Below are 15,634 nucleotides of genomic sequence, written 5' to 3'. Positions count from 1 at the left end.
AGCCCTGCTCTCTCAGGGCAGCACAGGCAATAAGGGCACTGCCTTTCTGACTCGCTTTTCTCTTTAAAGGCACATTTCTGCTCTTTATTTTTTTGCTGTGCCCTCTTCCACTCTGCTGCCGAGCAGCACTGTAAGAATTCCTGACAAACCCACATATTCCAGAGCTGAAATATCCGGGCTGGACCTCGGCACAACCATTGCTATTGTACCTCACATTTCCTGTTTGTGCTCGCCCAGGGCCTGGCCACCAGCACAAACCCCCTCAGCACTTAAATAAAAATGTACCCCCTCAGCACTTAAATAGAAATGTACCCCCTCACAGTTAAATAGAAATGTACCCCCCCACAGTTAAAAATGTACCCCCTCAGCAGTTAAATAGAAATGAACCCCCTCAGCAGCTAAATCAAAATGAATCCCCTCAGCAGCTAAATCAAAATGAACCCCCTCAACAGCAAAATCAAAATGAACCCCCTCAGCAGTTAAATCAAAATGAACCCCCTCAGCAGTTGCCCCCCCATGGCAAACAAAATCCACATTTAAGCACCAAAAACACCAACAATGCAAACAGCCAGGGCTCAGAGCTTGGAGGGGTGAGGAATTCGGTGCCATTCATCCCCTCAGGGATTTCACTTCCCCAGGGACAGGGGACTTACCCCGCCCTCAAGCACTCGTTTTAAGCACGTTTTTTTTGGCCACATCTTTGACAAAAATCCGTTTTTCAGAGCTGAAGTGAAACCAAAGCACGAGGCAAGCGTTGGGTGGGGATGGCCTCAGCCATGATCCCAAGCCAGCACTGCAGCTCCTGCGCCCTGCTCGGAGCCCTCCGGCGCCGCCACCTCATTCATTCATTTTCAGCAGCAAAGATCTCTCAGAGATGTACAAACACCAAAAATTCCTCGTGGGTTACCCTCAGCCATCCTCTGCTGGTAATGAGGTGATTCATGCTGTTTGTATTTTAATCTACCACCAACAGAAAACATCTCAGGACGGAGGAAAAAGCCATGTACTGCTAAAACCAGTATTTGGAGTCATTAATCATAATAGTTTTATTTCCTACAGAACCACATCATGATTCCTATTTTTAAGGGTTGTTTTTAAAGAACTGTGAAAAACCTTTAATGGGCTTCAGGAAAATAAGCCAGCAGGCTTGTTTTGAAAGTGTCAGAATGGAAAGGATTCTTGGAAGAGTGGCCTGCTTCCCTGTTCCTGTGTTAAAGATCTGCTCTGTGCCAAGTGCAGCACAAGAATTGTTTCCCAAAAAGCCATGTCAGATTTTACATCCAGTGCTGGCAGCAAACAAGGAGGCAGTATTAAACTAGGAATTGATACTTAAGACAATGTTCAGGCCCTCTCTCACATATGGAAAGCTCTCCAATCACAGGAACAGCAATTAAAAGCCTGGTATCAAATTGACACACTTGACCTGTCTCTCTTGCACCAAAGATTGTGACCAAAAAAAAATCCCAAATCAGATGTGAACTGAAATGATCCTGAGGCAGCAACACCCCTCCCACACTGAGGCTGCTTGAAATTCTACTTTTAGCAATTTCCAAGTACTCTCTTCTCAGCTAACCCTGGGATCTCTCCTGGCACCGGCATGCAGCTCCAAAAAGCAGCTGGTGAGAGATGCTCTGAAGGATCCAGACAAATGACAGTTTTCAACACTGCAAAAACAGCTAAGCAGGCCAGGGAAAGCAAACATCAGAGTCATTCATATCCTGCAGCCATTGCATAACCACTTCCAGAGCTTGCCCAGTGCTTGGGAATGGCCATATGCAGTAAATGGCTAATCCAGAGTATTTAATTGAGATGCACCTGTGTGACAGCTGAAGGAGCCTGAGCAGGTGCCTACATGCCATCAATTCCTCCACGTGCCCTCAGTGGCACAGCCAGGGCTGCAAGTCCCAGCAGAGCTCAGCACCACATGGGTGGGCCCAAGGGCATTGTTCTCCCAGCATGTAATTGCATTCCCAACAATCTCCTTGTACATACAGCTTTAAAATGAGCAATTAATTAAAAGCAATTTGAAAGCACTTACTGGGTCTGTTCTCTATTGCCAGCAAATCCAGGCACTAAAGCAGGGGAGGATTTGTTTTGTAACTTTTCGTTTCTTTGAGCCAACAGAAGAATAAGTTTCACCATTATGAAGAAATATAATTAAAGTGTATGGAACATGAAAAGTAGATCAATGGTAATGCAGAAGTTAATATTGAGAGCCCCACTTAACGTGTCGTATTTCTACTTTTAGAGGGAACTGCTGTACAATTAACAGAGCAAAATAGTTACAACTCCTCCCTTTGAGAGCTGGAGCTTCTAAGTGCATTGTTTGCAGATGGGTTAAATCCAGAACACCACTCTGAAGGAGTTCTCCCCTAAAAGCTGCAGCAGCAGCCTGGGGTGAGCACTCCTTGTTCCCTCTCAGGCTGAGCAGATCCCAAGCACTGTTTTACTACAGTGATAACATATTCCATGTGCACCTTGCTGCTACAGCTGCAGTGATAAGAATATTAGCAGTTCAAACACGGTTTGTTCGGGTCAGGAGCTGCTGTTTTTACACCCCCTCTGCCATCTAGTGGCAACAACCGCGTGGCTTCCACCGAGGAGTAAACCAGGAGATGCTCAGGCAGTGCCCAGAAGGTGTTAATTGACCTGAGCAGACCATGCTAATCACTAAATCTTGCTCAGGAAAAAAAAGGAAACAAATCCTGGCTTCTCGTTGTTCCTGCACTCACTGCCTTCACGGAATCCCCTCAGTGAAACAGGAACATGCTTATCTGCCTCATGTATTTAAAGCAAACCAGTATTTCTCCTGCAGTATTTACACTTTAGATGTTGATGGTACATTTTTATTACATTTTACTCTACAACCACCTTCTAATTACTCTGTGTAATCTAATGAGTTGTTCCCCCCCAAAAAGTTATGTGAAGCCTTCCCTTTTATGTTCCAAATAAATACCTTCCCTACCAACATTAAACTCAATTTCTTTCCCTGGGTGACACATCCCTGTAATCTTTGGAAGGCTGTGAACCTCCCAAACACCCACCATAAGTTATACTGATAAACCAACTGAGAAGTTGAATTTCCTATAAATGATTTCAGTGTCAGCTCAGGTCAAGGCCTAAGTACCTCCATGAGGTTCACATATCCCACAGGATAATCAAAGTGATGTATTATGGAATTTATTTTTTCTACACTGAAGGAATTCAGAACTTTGATTTTTTTTTTTTTATTTAAATACAGAATAAAAGAAAGGTTCCACCTCCCTTAAGAAAAGAAGTGGTGCTGTCTTAGGAGGATTTCATGTGCCAAAATCATTTTGGAGTGGCCTGGGGTCTGACAGTGCTCAATGCACAAACTTGGTTCTGTTTAGCAGGAATTCTTTCCACAAGCTTTAGGACAGGAGCACACTCAGAGCAATCCTGAGGCTGCTCATCCCATGCCATCCCCTCTGCCAGGCACTGCCCTGCTGGGGGGAGAGGCAGGAGTTTCCTGTAGTGTTTGGTGTGTTATTGTTAATGATTAAAGCAGCTCTGAAAGTAAACATCTGTAATGGTTCCAAATACAAGATGACATTTGTTGCTTGAACTGGTTTTAATTATTTTGTGGCCATGAATCCTTTTCTTGAATCCAGGACAGTGGTTTCATAACCCAGGAACTAATCCAATGGCCAAAAGCAAAACACACCCAAACATTTCCCTGACTTTCATAGCTACACTGAGATAAACAACATCATGCAAATTTTCATATTTTATCTTCATAGAAAAACATCGTTCTTGCTATTATTTTCAAAGCAAAATTAATACAGACTGAACTTTAAACCAGCTGCCTGTTTGGTGGCTTTAGTCAGAAAAATGATCATTTTAAGCTACTAAAAAAATACTCTGAAAAATTTTAAATGGAAACACTTGAGCTGCACACAGTAGGACAGGCTTCATTCAAATGAGGAGATTAGAGGATAGAGCTGGCAGATTTGGCTCATTGTTTCAAAGTGAGGATTAACCAACAGCAGGCCAATAGCCACAGTTCAACAAACACAGAGCTTACAAACTACAGAACAAGGTGATTCAGTGTAGAACATGAACAGCATTCTCCAGAGCACCAACTTTAGATGTACTTAATATTGAGACCTTGCAGAAAATCATTTATTCATTGATTTTAAAATATGCAACAATTAAAGTACTCAATTCCAAAAGGACATGGTGTGGAAATATCCTTACCAAGTAGAGCAGAAAGGTGTGGAGACCTGTTCCAAGCCCAACAGAGGACAGAATGCCCAATCCTACCCAGTAGGCACACCAGAAGAACTTCTTCTCCATGTACCGCACATACTGAGCGAGGAAAGGCACAAAAAAGAAAAAAATTATAAATGATGAAATCTCCAAGGGAGAAAATTAACCTACAAGCTAACACAGACATTTATCTGGATTATAATAACTGAAACAGACTCCTAAATACTTCTATTTGCAATTTATTTCAGTAACAGCACAGACATATAGAGGAAACTGCACTTCCAAAAGAAAAAAAAAAAAAAAAAAACAAACACTTTTTGGAATCAGCAAGTTTCCAAGGAGATAGATGGAAATTCAGGTTCAATAGTAGGAGGTTGAAATCCAGAACAGGCCCACGAGGAGCAAGCCCCAGACAGTGTCAAGCAGAGCCCAGGCAGCTCAGGGAATTGTCTGAACAGTTTAAAGAAAGGAATAAAATCAGCTGCACTCCCAGTGAGCCTGCTGGATGTTGCATCTTGGAGCAGGTTTGTCACTTTTAAGAAAACATTAAAATGCTGGTTGTGTGATGTACCCATGAGGGGATGTGGGAAAGGCACAGCAAGTTCTGGACACTATTTTACACCATCCATGGACCAACAGCACCAAGGTGAAGTTTACACCATTCTTATCCAGGCTCCAACTTGCCAGGGCACAAAAACATCCTGAAAATGCCAAGTGCACATGGCTGACAGCTCCTTAACAGGGAGCTCCTGTACTGGCTGTCACCTGAGGGTGACACTGCCCTCAGCAGGCCCAGAGGATCAGGTTTCTTCCAGCAGGCTCCAGGAAACCTGGGCAGTCAGGACTTGGGTTCCAGAAGTGCAGATCCCTCAGGCAGGCAGTGCCACACCCCAGCAGGAGGGATCGAAGCAAGTCTGGAATTGGGAACCTGCTCATTTCAGAGCTGTGACAGCAGCTGGAATTGGTTTTTAAAAGGGCTCCCTGTCCTCTAGGAAAATCTGAAACTCCAAGAGAAATGGGGAAGGGAAAGGAGCAGACAGCACCATCACTAAGCTTAAGCCATGTCTGACACTTCCAGTACTGCAAAAGCACCAGGCTTTGTGTTCACACCACAGAACAGATCTGAAACACAAAACCATTTTACATCTCTGTGTGTGCCTGTCCTAGCTGGGCAGACCTTCCACAGCAACACAAGAATAATTTCTTGGGAAGCACGAAGCTCTGCCATGACTCAGGGTAACACTTCCCCTCAAGAGCTCCCACCACCATTAAAACCTTGCTGACAGCAGCTGTGAAGGAGTGCTGCAGCACCCGAGGTGTGCTTCACTCAGGAGCAGATGAGACACCTCCAGATCCACCAGAACAGATCAAATGCCACAGCTCATCCCTCCCCACCTCTGGAGCACAACTCCTGCACACCAACAGAGCAGTCACGACTTCAGAAACAAAACCTTAGAGAGCAGCTCAAAAGATCCATTAGAAATTCATGGAGATGGCAGCAGGATTCATTCAATTCCCAGCCCAGGGAGGGAGTGGGAGCCAGGGGAGCAGAGGTGGTACCTGTTGATGTGCTCCCTCGATGTAGTACAGGGCTGTGAGCACTGCCAGTGCCAGCAACACGCACGCCAGGACCCCTCGCCGCCGCCACAATCTTAAAGACAAATGGCAAATTAGGGATTTTCATCATTAAACATGCACTTCAGAGTAACTCAGTTACCTCTGGGGACTGGGGGTGTGCTCAGCAGGGACAATGGCAGCAGTGTGAACCTCCCAAGAAAATATCTGGGGAGCCTTTACTCTTTAGGGAAAAATCTCCGCGTCACTGGCAAGCGAGATCAAAGTTCAGCCACTCATTTTACTTTTTTTAATAAAGAAAAACAAAGTAACTGACTAAAAACAAACACAAGCTGAAAACAATTCAGCTTCTGGAGCCAAGAATCAGACCCAGGCCCTGAGCAGCAGCTGTGGCCAAGCACGGAGCAAAGCAGGCCCTGGGCAAGGACGAGCTGGGTGAATTCAGATTTCCAACTGTGCTGCTGGGCAGAACCACAGTGACAGTCACAGGAACAAATCCTTACATTATTATGCTTCCCCTTATCTATTAAAATTAATTTCTTGTAATTTAATAAATATGTTTTAGATAACTCTGAAGCATTAGGTGAATAAATGGAGAAAAGTGCTTTCCAAAGTAATTTGCTACCAAATAATTTTTGAGCATGTTTGGTTTTATTCTTTTTTTTTTCCTGCTTGATGTGTATGTGGCCACACACAGTAGATTAGCAAATACCTTTATTATTTTCCAGAAAGCACTACTATATTGTCACCTAATGCTATGAAAAAAAAAAAAAGCAAGTGCTAGCATCACCTAAAATAGCAAACTATAAACATAACTTATCTAATTAGACAGAAAGATAGAAATGTGAGGCATAATACAGGAAAACAGTCACAAATATTTCATATTAAGCAAACTGAAAAGAGCACTCAAAACATTTTAAAATTAAAGTTAGTGCTGCTTACATTAGTATGACAATTGAATTTTCAAATGATTGTCATTCAAAACACAATTTATGCAATGGAACACAGGAGATCATTAAGAGTCAATCTGAGGTCTCAGCTTAATAGCTTGTAATAGTCAGGGTTATTTTCTGTAAAGATTCTGTCAGGGGAGTGCCAGACAACTGAATGTGCTGCTCAGCAGAGGAGGCAAGTGCTATCTGTAACAATATTGGATGTCTAGGAAGCCAAATAAGATTTGAGGTCTTAAAATAAATCCTCAAATGTTATTTCTGCTTAGTTTAAATAAATGCTTGGCTATTGTCAGAAATTACAGATGTCAGACCCAGTAAAACAGTTCTCAGAGACAACTCCTAATGGTAGTTGAAAGAATGCACACAATAAAATAAATAGGCTTGGGGGATTCAATTTTTTTGGGGGTGTGGGGTGTAAAAGGGAATTAAGACTACACAGGATAAACCTGGTATTTTTCATACCAGCAAGTTCAAAAGCAAATGGAAACTGTCAGTGAATCTGGACTGCCAGCACCTCCAGGCTAGCCCAGAGCAGTGAGCAGAGCCCTGAGCAGCAGGCTCAGCTCAGGCTGCAGAGGAGCAGCCACACAGCTGGAGTCACCCAAGGTAACATTAGATCCTGTCTCCTGACTGGGAAAGGCTTTGTAAACTCAGTCCCAAGCACAACAGAGCCCAGTTACCAACACAAGCACTGGATGGCTGCTACTCCTGGCATTTTCACTGCAGATTACACTCATGTTTTGGCAACCTAAACCCCTGGGCCTTGTGCCTTAAGAACTGGCTCTGCATTTCCAGCACTAGCAGGGAATGGCAGGACTGCTCCTCACAAATTCTCTCACTGGAATAAAAGCTGGTTTTATCCAGTGTGAAAATAACACTCAAGGAAAGTGCTTTAATAAATCATTTCCTGCTGTAAAAGGGCCACAGAGAAGCAAAGTCCTCTTTACAGCACCATAAACATCACTGCAAGCTCCAGAGAGCCCTGATCTCTGCCCTGGCTGAGCTGTTTGAAGATTACTCAGTGACACCAACACCTGCATGAGTAGGTCAGTGCTAACACTGCAGCCAAAAGCACAACATCCCTTTGCCTTGAGGATCCTTAAACCCTGTCCCACCCTTTCAAACTGGAATATTCAACTCTTGAGAAAGGCAGTTTGCCATTTGCTCTCCCAAGCACCTTGCTGCACTTATGTAATTTAGGCAGAAGATCTGAGAGCACAGCTACAAGTGTGGGATGCTCCAGCAGCCACCTTTAAGGGACAGAAATACACATGTTCTCTGAAAAAAACAGTTTTCAAGTTGTCAATCATCAGGGAAAGTGAGATGTCAGAATGACCTACTGAATCAGAGCATGGGTTTGCCCAGAACTCTTAGTAGAAGTTAAAGAAATGATCTTTACTTTATGGTCCATTCCTTCAAGTTTATTAGAGTTTCCAGGCAAAAATACTGCAAGGTAACAAGCGGTTTTTTCCACAGCACAATATTCAACCTCTCCTCTCGCTCCCTTCGCTTCCGCTCACTCAACATCGAGGAATCTGCAAATGAAAAGGAAAAAAAAAAATCTGTAAAAGCACAGGCTGGCAGGTCAGCTGCTGTCCCACCCAAAAATACACTGATTTTTTAAAATTTGTCAGGAAGCTAATGTGAGCTGTCGCTATAGGACATGAAATAACACGAGCGTACACTCTGCTGCTCTTAAGGTGAAGAAAAGGGGAGTTTATTTTCTGACTTTAACATTTATAGTTTTTTAAAAGTGACAGTGGATTGGAAGGTGAAAGTGCCACTTCTCCAACGACACTGTACAAACTAACAGTCTATTAAATTTCTTATTTTATAAAAGAATGCAAAATAAGTTATTTACAAAAAGTGTGTAAAAAAGTTTGTTACAAAAATGTAAACATCAGAAGGCTTAAAAAAAATCTTAAAAAAAATCAAGGCAACATGAGCTCTCAGTCATCTTTTCTCCTGATCCCACAGCATTTGCTGCCATGCCTTGGGAATGAGGTGACATGCAGGGAATGCAGGGGTTTGTCCCCCTGGCACTCCCAGCAGCCTTTGTGCAGGGCACTGCCCGAGGAGCTGAAAGCAGCCAGGCCCCAGGTCAGATGTGACCTCAGCACCTGCTGCAGGGACATTTCCCTCTGAACCTCTGAGCTGGTGCTTCTCCAGCAGAGCTATTCCCAGCTCCCACTTCCAGAGGATGGAATTACCTGGTGTAACTGGATAGGAGCACCTGCCCTCCCAGGCAGGAGCCTGGCCAGCCTCTCCCAGACTCCTCTCCTGGAAAGGAGCTGCTTTTGGAGCACAGCCCTGCCTGGCACTGAGCTCACACCCAGCCCAGGCCCTGCTCACAACAAGGCTTTTCTAATCAAGGTGTTATTTCTGCTCACAACAAGGCTTTTCTAATCAAGGTGTTATTTCTGCTCACAACAAGGCTTTTCTAATCAAGGTGTTATTTCTGCTCACAACAAGGCTTTTCTAATCAAGGTGTTATTTCTGCTCACAATAAGATGAATAAAACCCCAAACCTGAGCTGGTTTTTTGGAGGAGAATGGCTTGTTCGAAGGTTGCCAAGCTAATAAACAGTAATAATTTTTAAATTTTTAAAAATGAAAAAATACACTTGTATCCAAACAGACACCAAACTTGTTTAAACACCACTTACTGCACAGTCACAACACATCTATTCTATTTTGCATTGTAATAATATTCATAAATTTTAGATGTTTAAAAAGCTGTTGCATTTAAAATATTAATCTAATCTGATCTCCAGCATATTGGAACCCAAGATGTATTATTTCAGTCTTACTCCAGTAACTGAACCCTTTTGCCTTATCAGATGCTGATATTTACCCAGAAATTGCAGCTCTCATTAGTCACACAGCCCACTTAATTCTGTATTCCTTAGCTGTAAAATCAGCTGCTTAAGATGAACTAACAGAAATCCTGGCAAATACTGAAGAACATCCACATTCCCTCAGAGTTACAGAATGATTTAAGACTTTAAGTAAAAGGCTTTAATTTGTTCCATACATACAAACATGCAGTTAATCTTTTTCATTTAATACGTGTAATAAAAATGTTTCAACCTTGTTTTTATGACCTTGTTTTTAGTAAAAGGTCGTAAAAGACAATGGTGTAAGACTGCACACAACTTGAGAAATCACTTGATTACAAAACTTAATTAAATATGGAACTGGCACATTCAAAGCTGACAGGAAACAAACAAAGATGATTATAATTTCCATGCTTTACTACACAGCATGGATAATTCAGTGACACAAAAATCTTCATTAACTGTTTTCAGGTTATTTTTCATGAGTTCTAAACATTAATCCCAGGCTACTTCAGACATACCAGCAGGAAAAACAGAGGAGAGGCAGGAGGTGAAGTAGTTAAAACTCTTTTGTGGGTAATTTATCACTGAAACCAATAAATTATAGTGACACTGAATTTCAACAGAATAGCTAGAAACTGGGAGACTAATAACTGGATCTGTCCCAGAGTAAATCAGATTTTTATTACCAAGAACTGACTTTTCAGTGCCAAAGGGTGGGGTTGTACAGCCTGACTTCCACAGCCACATATTTGCCAAGAGAGTTAAACTTTTTTGGGTTTTTGTTGTTGTTGTAGCCTCTACTGGTACCCAGGTCAGCTTTGTGGAGCTTAAATGTATGTGATCAAGAACTTTGGGAGAAGAAAGGAGTGTAAGAGAAATGTGAGTGGAAATACACAGCATGAACCTACTCCTTGGCTTTGAAATCCTAAATCCCTCAGGTTTAGAGCTGACTGAGGTTTCTAAGATTGATTCAGGCAGGGAGGCCCTCTGCAATATGTGGGCATAAAGTCACAGAGTCCCAGAATGGTTTGGGTTGGAAGGGGCCCTAAAGCCATCCCATGCCACCCCCGGGCACAGGTGCCACTCCCTAGGTCAGGTGGCTCCACCCAGCCTGGCCTCAACAGAAAACCCAAATCAAACCTTTTCCACCCTGTGCTGTTTTACAGCCCACACAGGGCAGCTGAGAACACCAAGGCATTTCCCTCCTACCTGTGAAGTTGCCATTGTGCTGCTCTTTGCTCATTCTTATGCGTCTCTGGTCACAGTCTGTGCCATTCTCTGCCATTTCATAGATCAGTCACCTGTGGGGACCTGAGAGCAGAAGACATCCAAAAAGGACAAGGTGTGGTTCTGGTTAGGAGCACTCCACAGTCAAACACCCAGCAGCTCTCCAAATCCAGCTCACACTCATCCTGCATTACACCATCAAACAGCAGAAAGTGATTCAATCCCCACACTGACAAAGATTAAAACATTTCCACCTACAGAATTCTAAATTTTTCACTCAAATGACAAAACTCCCTCACTTCTAACAGCTGAACAAAAGCTCATTAAACAAACCCCCTTCCTTGACCCAACCCACTGTTTGGGCTCCAGGAGCAGCAGAGCTTTGTACAAACCTCACTTCCATCCTGAGATGCTTCAGGTGTGCTCCTCATCCTGGCACTAAAGCTTTGCAGGCTGTCACTATGTCAGAAACCTCCCTGGCTGAAAGATTAGCCCTCAGTGTGGTAACCAAGATACAGAGCTGCATCTCCTGCTCTGCACAGCCTGCTGTCTCTGAAGCACAAAAGGCAAACTCTTCAGAGGACAAGAGCTTTCTGATGGGAGCTTTGCTGGTACTGTCCATACTCTGCTGGTTTAGCCTCCCTCTAGAGAGATCAGCCCAAAAACAAAACCCCAAAAGAAGAGATGTGGTTTTCCTTATCCAGGAGAGTAAATAATGCAAGAAGTGGGAGCTAGCACAAACCAGAGTGTTGCAAGAGTTGCCTTTTTTTTTCCTTTCAAAAAAAAAAAAAAAAACCCTGAACAGCTGACAATTCTTATGCAATCAAACACAAAGAGAGTAACCAGTCAGACTCCTTGTTTTAAAAACCCTCTCCAGTTTCTAAAGTTTTATTTGGAAAAGAGAGTCCCACAAAGCTAAAGCATTATATTTGCATTGTATTTCTGCCTATAAGCATACCTGATTTACAGTTTTTGATACATTGCTTTTGTTGGAAAGAAAAGTGCTGCAGTATTAAAATGACAGGTTATATAAAGCTGTCCAGTGGAAGAAATTGAAGTTCTACAGAAAAAATACTTCCCCATTGATTTATGTTAGGCTGAAGAGCCAAGCAGCAACTCAGGTTTGGTAAACAGTGAGTGAGGTCACCCCTTGGATTCAGACTGCAATAATTTTGTCAAATTTTAAAATAAAATGTTCAAAGATTTCAGATGCTGTATTTGACATTTCCAGGGTACCAAAAGTCAGTTGTAGACAGGTGTTTTTCTAAACAGGTACAAGCCATGTGCATTACTTGCAATTCAGATAAAATTGATAGCTAGAATTTAATTAATTAAGGTTTTAGTTAAAATCCAGTAGTCAAAAGCACTGAGGTCTCAGGAAGGAGTCCTTTCTTCAACACCTCCCCCTGACACAAAATGTGCAGAAACAGAAATCTGTCTGGTTAAACAAGGCAGCAAAACCTCATCTCATGCATGTTACAGCTTTTATTCACTGCAAGGTGAACCCCAGAATACCCAAAGCGCCTAAAAAATGAACAAAATACCTTTGCAAAAACTGAAAAATGCCAAGGGCTACTGAGTCAGTCAAGGACAAGAGGCCTGAACTGCTGCAGTGGGAGCTCTAGAGCATCACTGTGCATCACCTGCAGCCCAGAGACTGCTCAAACCCCAGGGAAATGTGAAGCTCTCCCTCTCCCAGGTGAGTTCAGAGCAGCCTGACCCTCTGGAGCTTCCCCAGTCCTCAGGTGAGGATAACAGGCAGTTGCTGTGGCAATAGCAGGATCAAATGTTCAGCCACCCCTTAGATCCATCCTGTTTTGTTTCTGACTGCACTCAGCTGTGCTTATTTTTATATATATTTAAAGAAGTATTTATGAACATCTACAATGTAACTTTACATGCACACATACCCCTGTGTATACCACAGGAATTTACACACACAGAGCTCAAACTGCAGAGGGCAATATTTAAATTACACACCCACAGCCAGCAAGCCTGATGTTCACAGAAAGCTGCTTAGGAAGCAAAAGCCATCCAGAGCTATTGAGCACACACAGCAATGCTAAAAAAAAGCGTTCTGGCTTAGGGAACTTCAGTCACATTTTGTTGACTTAAATGATTAGAAAAAAAAAAAAAGCCACAAATTTCAGTGGAAGCCACACGTTCCTCATTTTGAAATCTATCTTTTTTCACAAGTGCAAATCTAGCCTTCAAAATTAAAGTCTTGATTGGTTTGGTCTCTGCTCTCAGCTTAATTACACTCCAAGGAGGTTGGTTTAGTGCAGTGCCAACTGCTCTCCATGTTTGATGCTACAGCCCAGGCTGTGCACAACACTGAATTCCAGTGCAATCCATGAAACTCCTGCATCTCTGGGGGGCTCAGGTGTGTTGTTCCCAAGGCATGACAGCTTTTTTTCCAGGAGCTCAATTGCCAGAGCCACTTTTACCCTGCCTGCTTGGAAAGGCACTAATCCAGGATTAGCTTTGCATAATACCACCTCCAGTACAAGTCAAGTTTGCATTGAAGCAGACACATAATCCCTTCCACACTTCTGCAGGACAAATACTTGTCAAGAAGGTCTTAAAGTTCAACCATTCTGCAGGAAAGCTCTAAAAATTCCTATTTAAACCACAGCTGACTTGGAGATGGGATACCTAGCACATGGCAGGGCTGAAAGGGCTGCAAACCCTTCCTGGCTCCAGAAGAGAACCTCCCTGGTTTACCTCAGTCTAATTATACTGAAAGCATCTTAGCAAGGGGACTGGAGGATGCACATCCCCTCAGCTCAGCACCCTTGATCTGCTGTGCTGCTTGATGCCCATCAGAACCACTAGTCCTGCACTAATGCCTCCCCACAGGGATGAACTGGAGTGGGAGGTGACCCAACATGGAGTTACCCCTCATTAACTCACTCCATATTCTCAAGTCGACACCCAATCCATGAGAGCTCACCACAGGAAATTAAATTCCATCTGCTAAACAGAACTTCACTTCTGACAGATGCTGGGAAAGACACAGAGCCCATCTCTAAAAATAAATTTGCCTACTGCATGGAGTACTTAGCAGCAAACATAAAAATAAACTATTTAAAAGAGCGAGGAAAACAACTATGGCCAGTTTTTGTATCAGGGTGGCTGAGATCATTTGTTAGAGCTCTGCTCACACAGGAACTGCTTTGTAGGGCTGAACAAAGAGCTGACAATACACCATTGAGCTTTAGTGCAACCCAAAACATGAAGTATAAAAAGACAATTATTGCTAGTCAAAAATGCAAATTGGTCAACAAAAAGGGTTTATGGTAACTGTGACTGGCACGTCACAGCCTAAGTGAGACAAAGCAAAACAAGCTATCAGAGCATGAGAACACAACAAAATTGGGCACTGCAGTATCTGCTCTCTGTAATCAGAGAAAAGGACAAAAGTCTCTTCTCTGGAGCTCTGGGGAGGCTGTGGAAGCACCAAGTGCTGGGTGCACTTAGGCAGAAGGGACCAGTTTGGGACAAACAGCTGGGTGTCTCCACTCTCACTTGTAGGAGCAGAATGTGGGCTCATGTTCTGTTCTAAGCATTTTTGGAGGACTCCTTTCCAGGGTGCTGGAACAACAAGGAAGCTGCTTCCATGAGCTCACTGCTCTCCCAGACATTGTTTTTTGAATCACTAATTCTTACCACTTCTTACTGAAAGAGCCCTGAGTCTCACCTCCATCACTTCCTGCTCACACAGCTCCCAGAACCAGAGTTAGAGCTTGAAGAATTTTGTTGTTTCCCCCCAGCTACCTCAGCAACACATAATTTCCAGCTAGACCTTGCATTTAAAGCCAAATGTTCCAATCCTGTTGCTTCCTTCTCCTCAACTTTTCTGATATTCCTCCTTCTTTTTCTACACCCCTGTTCTTCAGTTACAAAAAGGAGAAAAAAGGATTAAAATCCAGCCTTTCCAGTTAGGTAAAGAATTGCACATCTGTGAGAGGGGTTTCTCTTCAGTCATCAAATGCTCTACAGAGAGAATAAGTTAACAATTCCCTGGCAAAGAAACCTGGAGAGCACTTTCCCTCGAAAGCCAAAGGCTGCCTGGCACAGGAACCCATTCAGGTGAAGGATGGGATCAGTTTGGAAGTGAAACATTACCTACCCCTTCCAGCTCCTCCCAGCTATTCCCTCTCCAGCACTTCTCCAGGATCGGAAGGCACTGGAGGAGCCAAGCACGTCCTCAGCTCTGCAGCCCAAAGACTCCTCTTGCAAAGCTGCTGCCCCTACAGAGCAAGAGAGCACGGTTCATGGGACACTGGAGTGACACTGGAGTGACACAGCCCCTCACCTGGGGGTTAATGACTTTCCTGAAGATGACAGAAAATAGAAAAAGTGACGGCTCGATGGTTTTTTTTCCAGTCCTTCAGCACTCCTGGGAAGTATTCAATTAAAATAAATGAGGCCACATCTGAAAGATGATCCAAATCTCCACAGATTTAGCCATAATGGGTTATTTTGATAGGAGTGCATTTATTCCCATGCTAAAAATGTTTTCCTAACTAAAATAGTTTAATTCCTCAAAGGAGAAGTAATTCAGTTAAAGACCACAGGTTTCCATTTTGTGGGTTATGCCTCTGTACACCAGACCTATTTTCCAATTCCTGCCCAAATAAATCATCTTAGAATTTAGAGTTAAATTCCTTTTTTGTTTTTTTAATGGGACTTTGGGATGCCTTTTAGGAAAGTCTGTTGTAACATGAGCTTCAAGGATGCCATGCAATTTCTTTTGAGTTAATGGAACGTTCTGTCCCTGTCATTAAAGCCACATACATTAAACTGA

General features: G+C 43.1%; 1 protein-coding gene across 3 annotated transcripts in view; it reads right to left on the bottom strand.

The window, feature by feature from the left end:
• Nucleotides 1-15,634, bottom strand: part of VMP1 (vacuole membrane protein 1) — a 62,140-nt gene that overhangs the window by 44,160 nt on the left and 2,346 nt on the right. The window contains exons 2-6 of one of the 3 annotated variants that reach the window (XM_059866359.1): nt 14,957-15,077; nt 10,807-10,908; nt 8,158-8,293; nt 5,791-5,881; nt 4,219-4,329 (exon numbers count right to left, since the gene is read on the bottom strand). In XM_059866359.1, coding sequence (XP_059722342.1) covers nt 4,219-4,329; nt 5,791-5,881; nt 8,158-8,293; nt 10,807-10,882 — 414 coding nt within the window. In that variant the 5' untranslated portion in view covers nt 10,883-10,908; nt 14,957-15,077. Of the gene's footprint in view, nt 1-4,218; nt 4,330-5,790; nt 5,882-8,157; nt 8,294-10,806; nt 10,909-14,956; nt 15,162-15,634 lie in introns of all 3 variants that reach the window. The other 2 variants (XM_059866361.1, XM_059866358.1) reach the window with 2 other exon arrangements.

The sequence above is a fragment of the Haemorhous mexicanus genome, chromosome 22 (assembly GCF_027477595.1).
Source record: "Haemorhous mexicanus isolate bHaeMex1 chromosome 22, bHaeMex1.pri, whole genome shotgun sequence".
NCBI lineage: Eukaryota > Metazoa > Chordata > Aves > Passeriformes > Fringillidae > Haemorhous > Haemorhous mexicanus.
The sequence above is the reverse complement of the archived record's forward strand: the minus strand, read 5'-3'. Positions and strand labels throughout refer to the sequence as shown.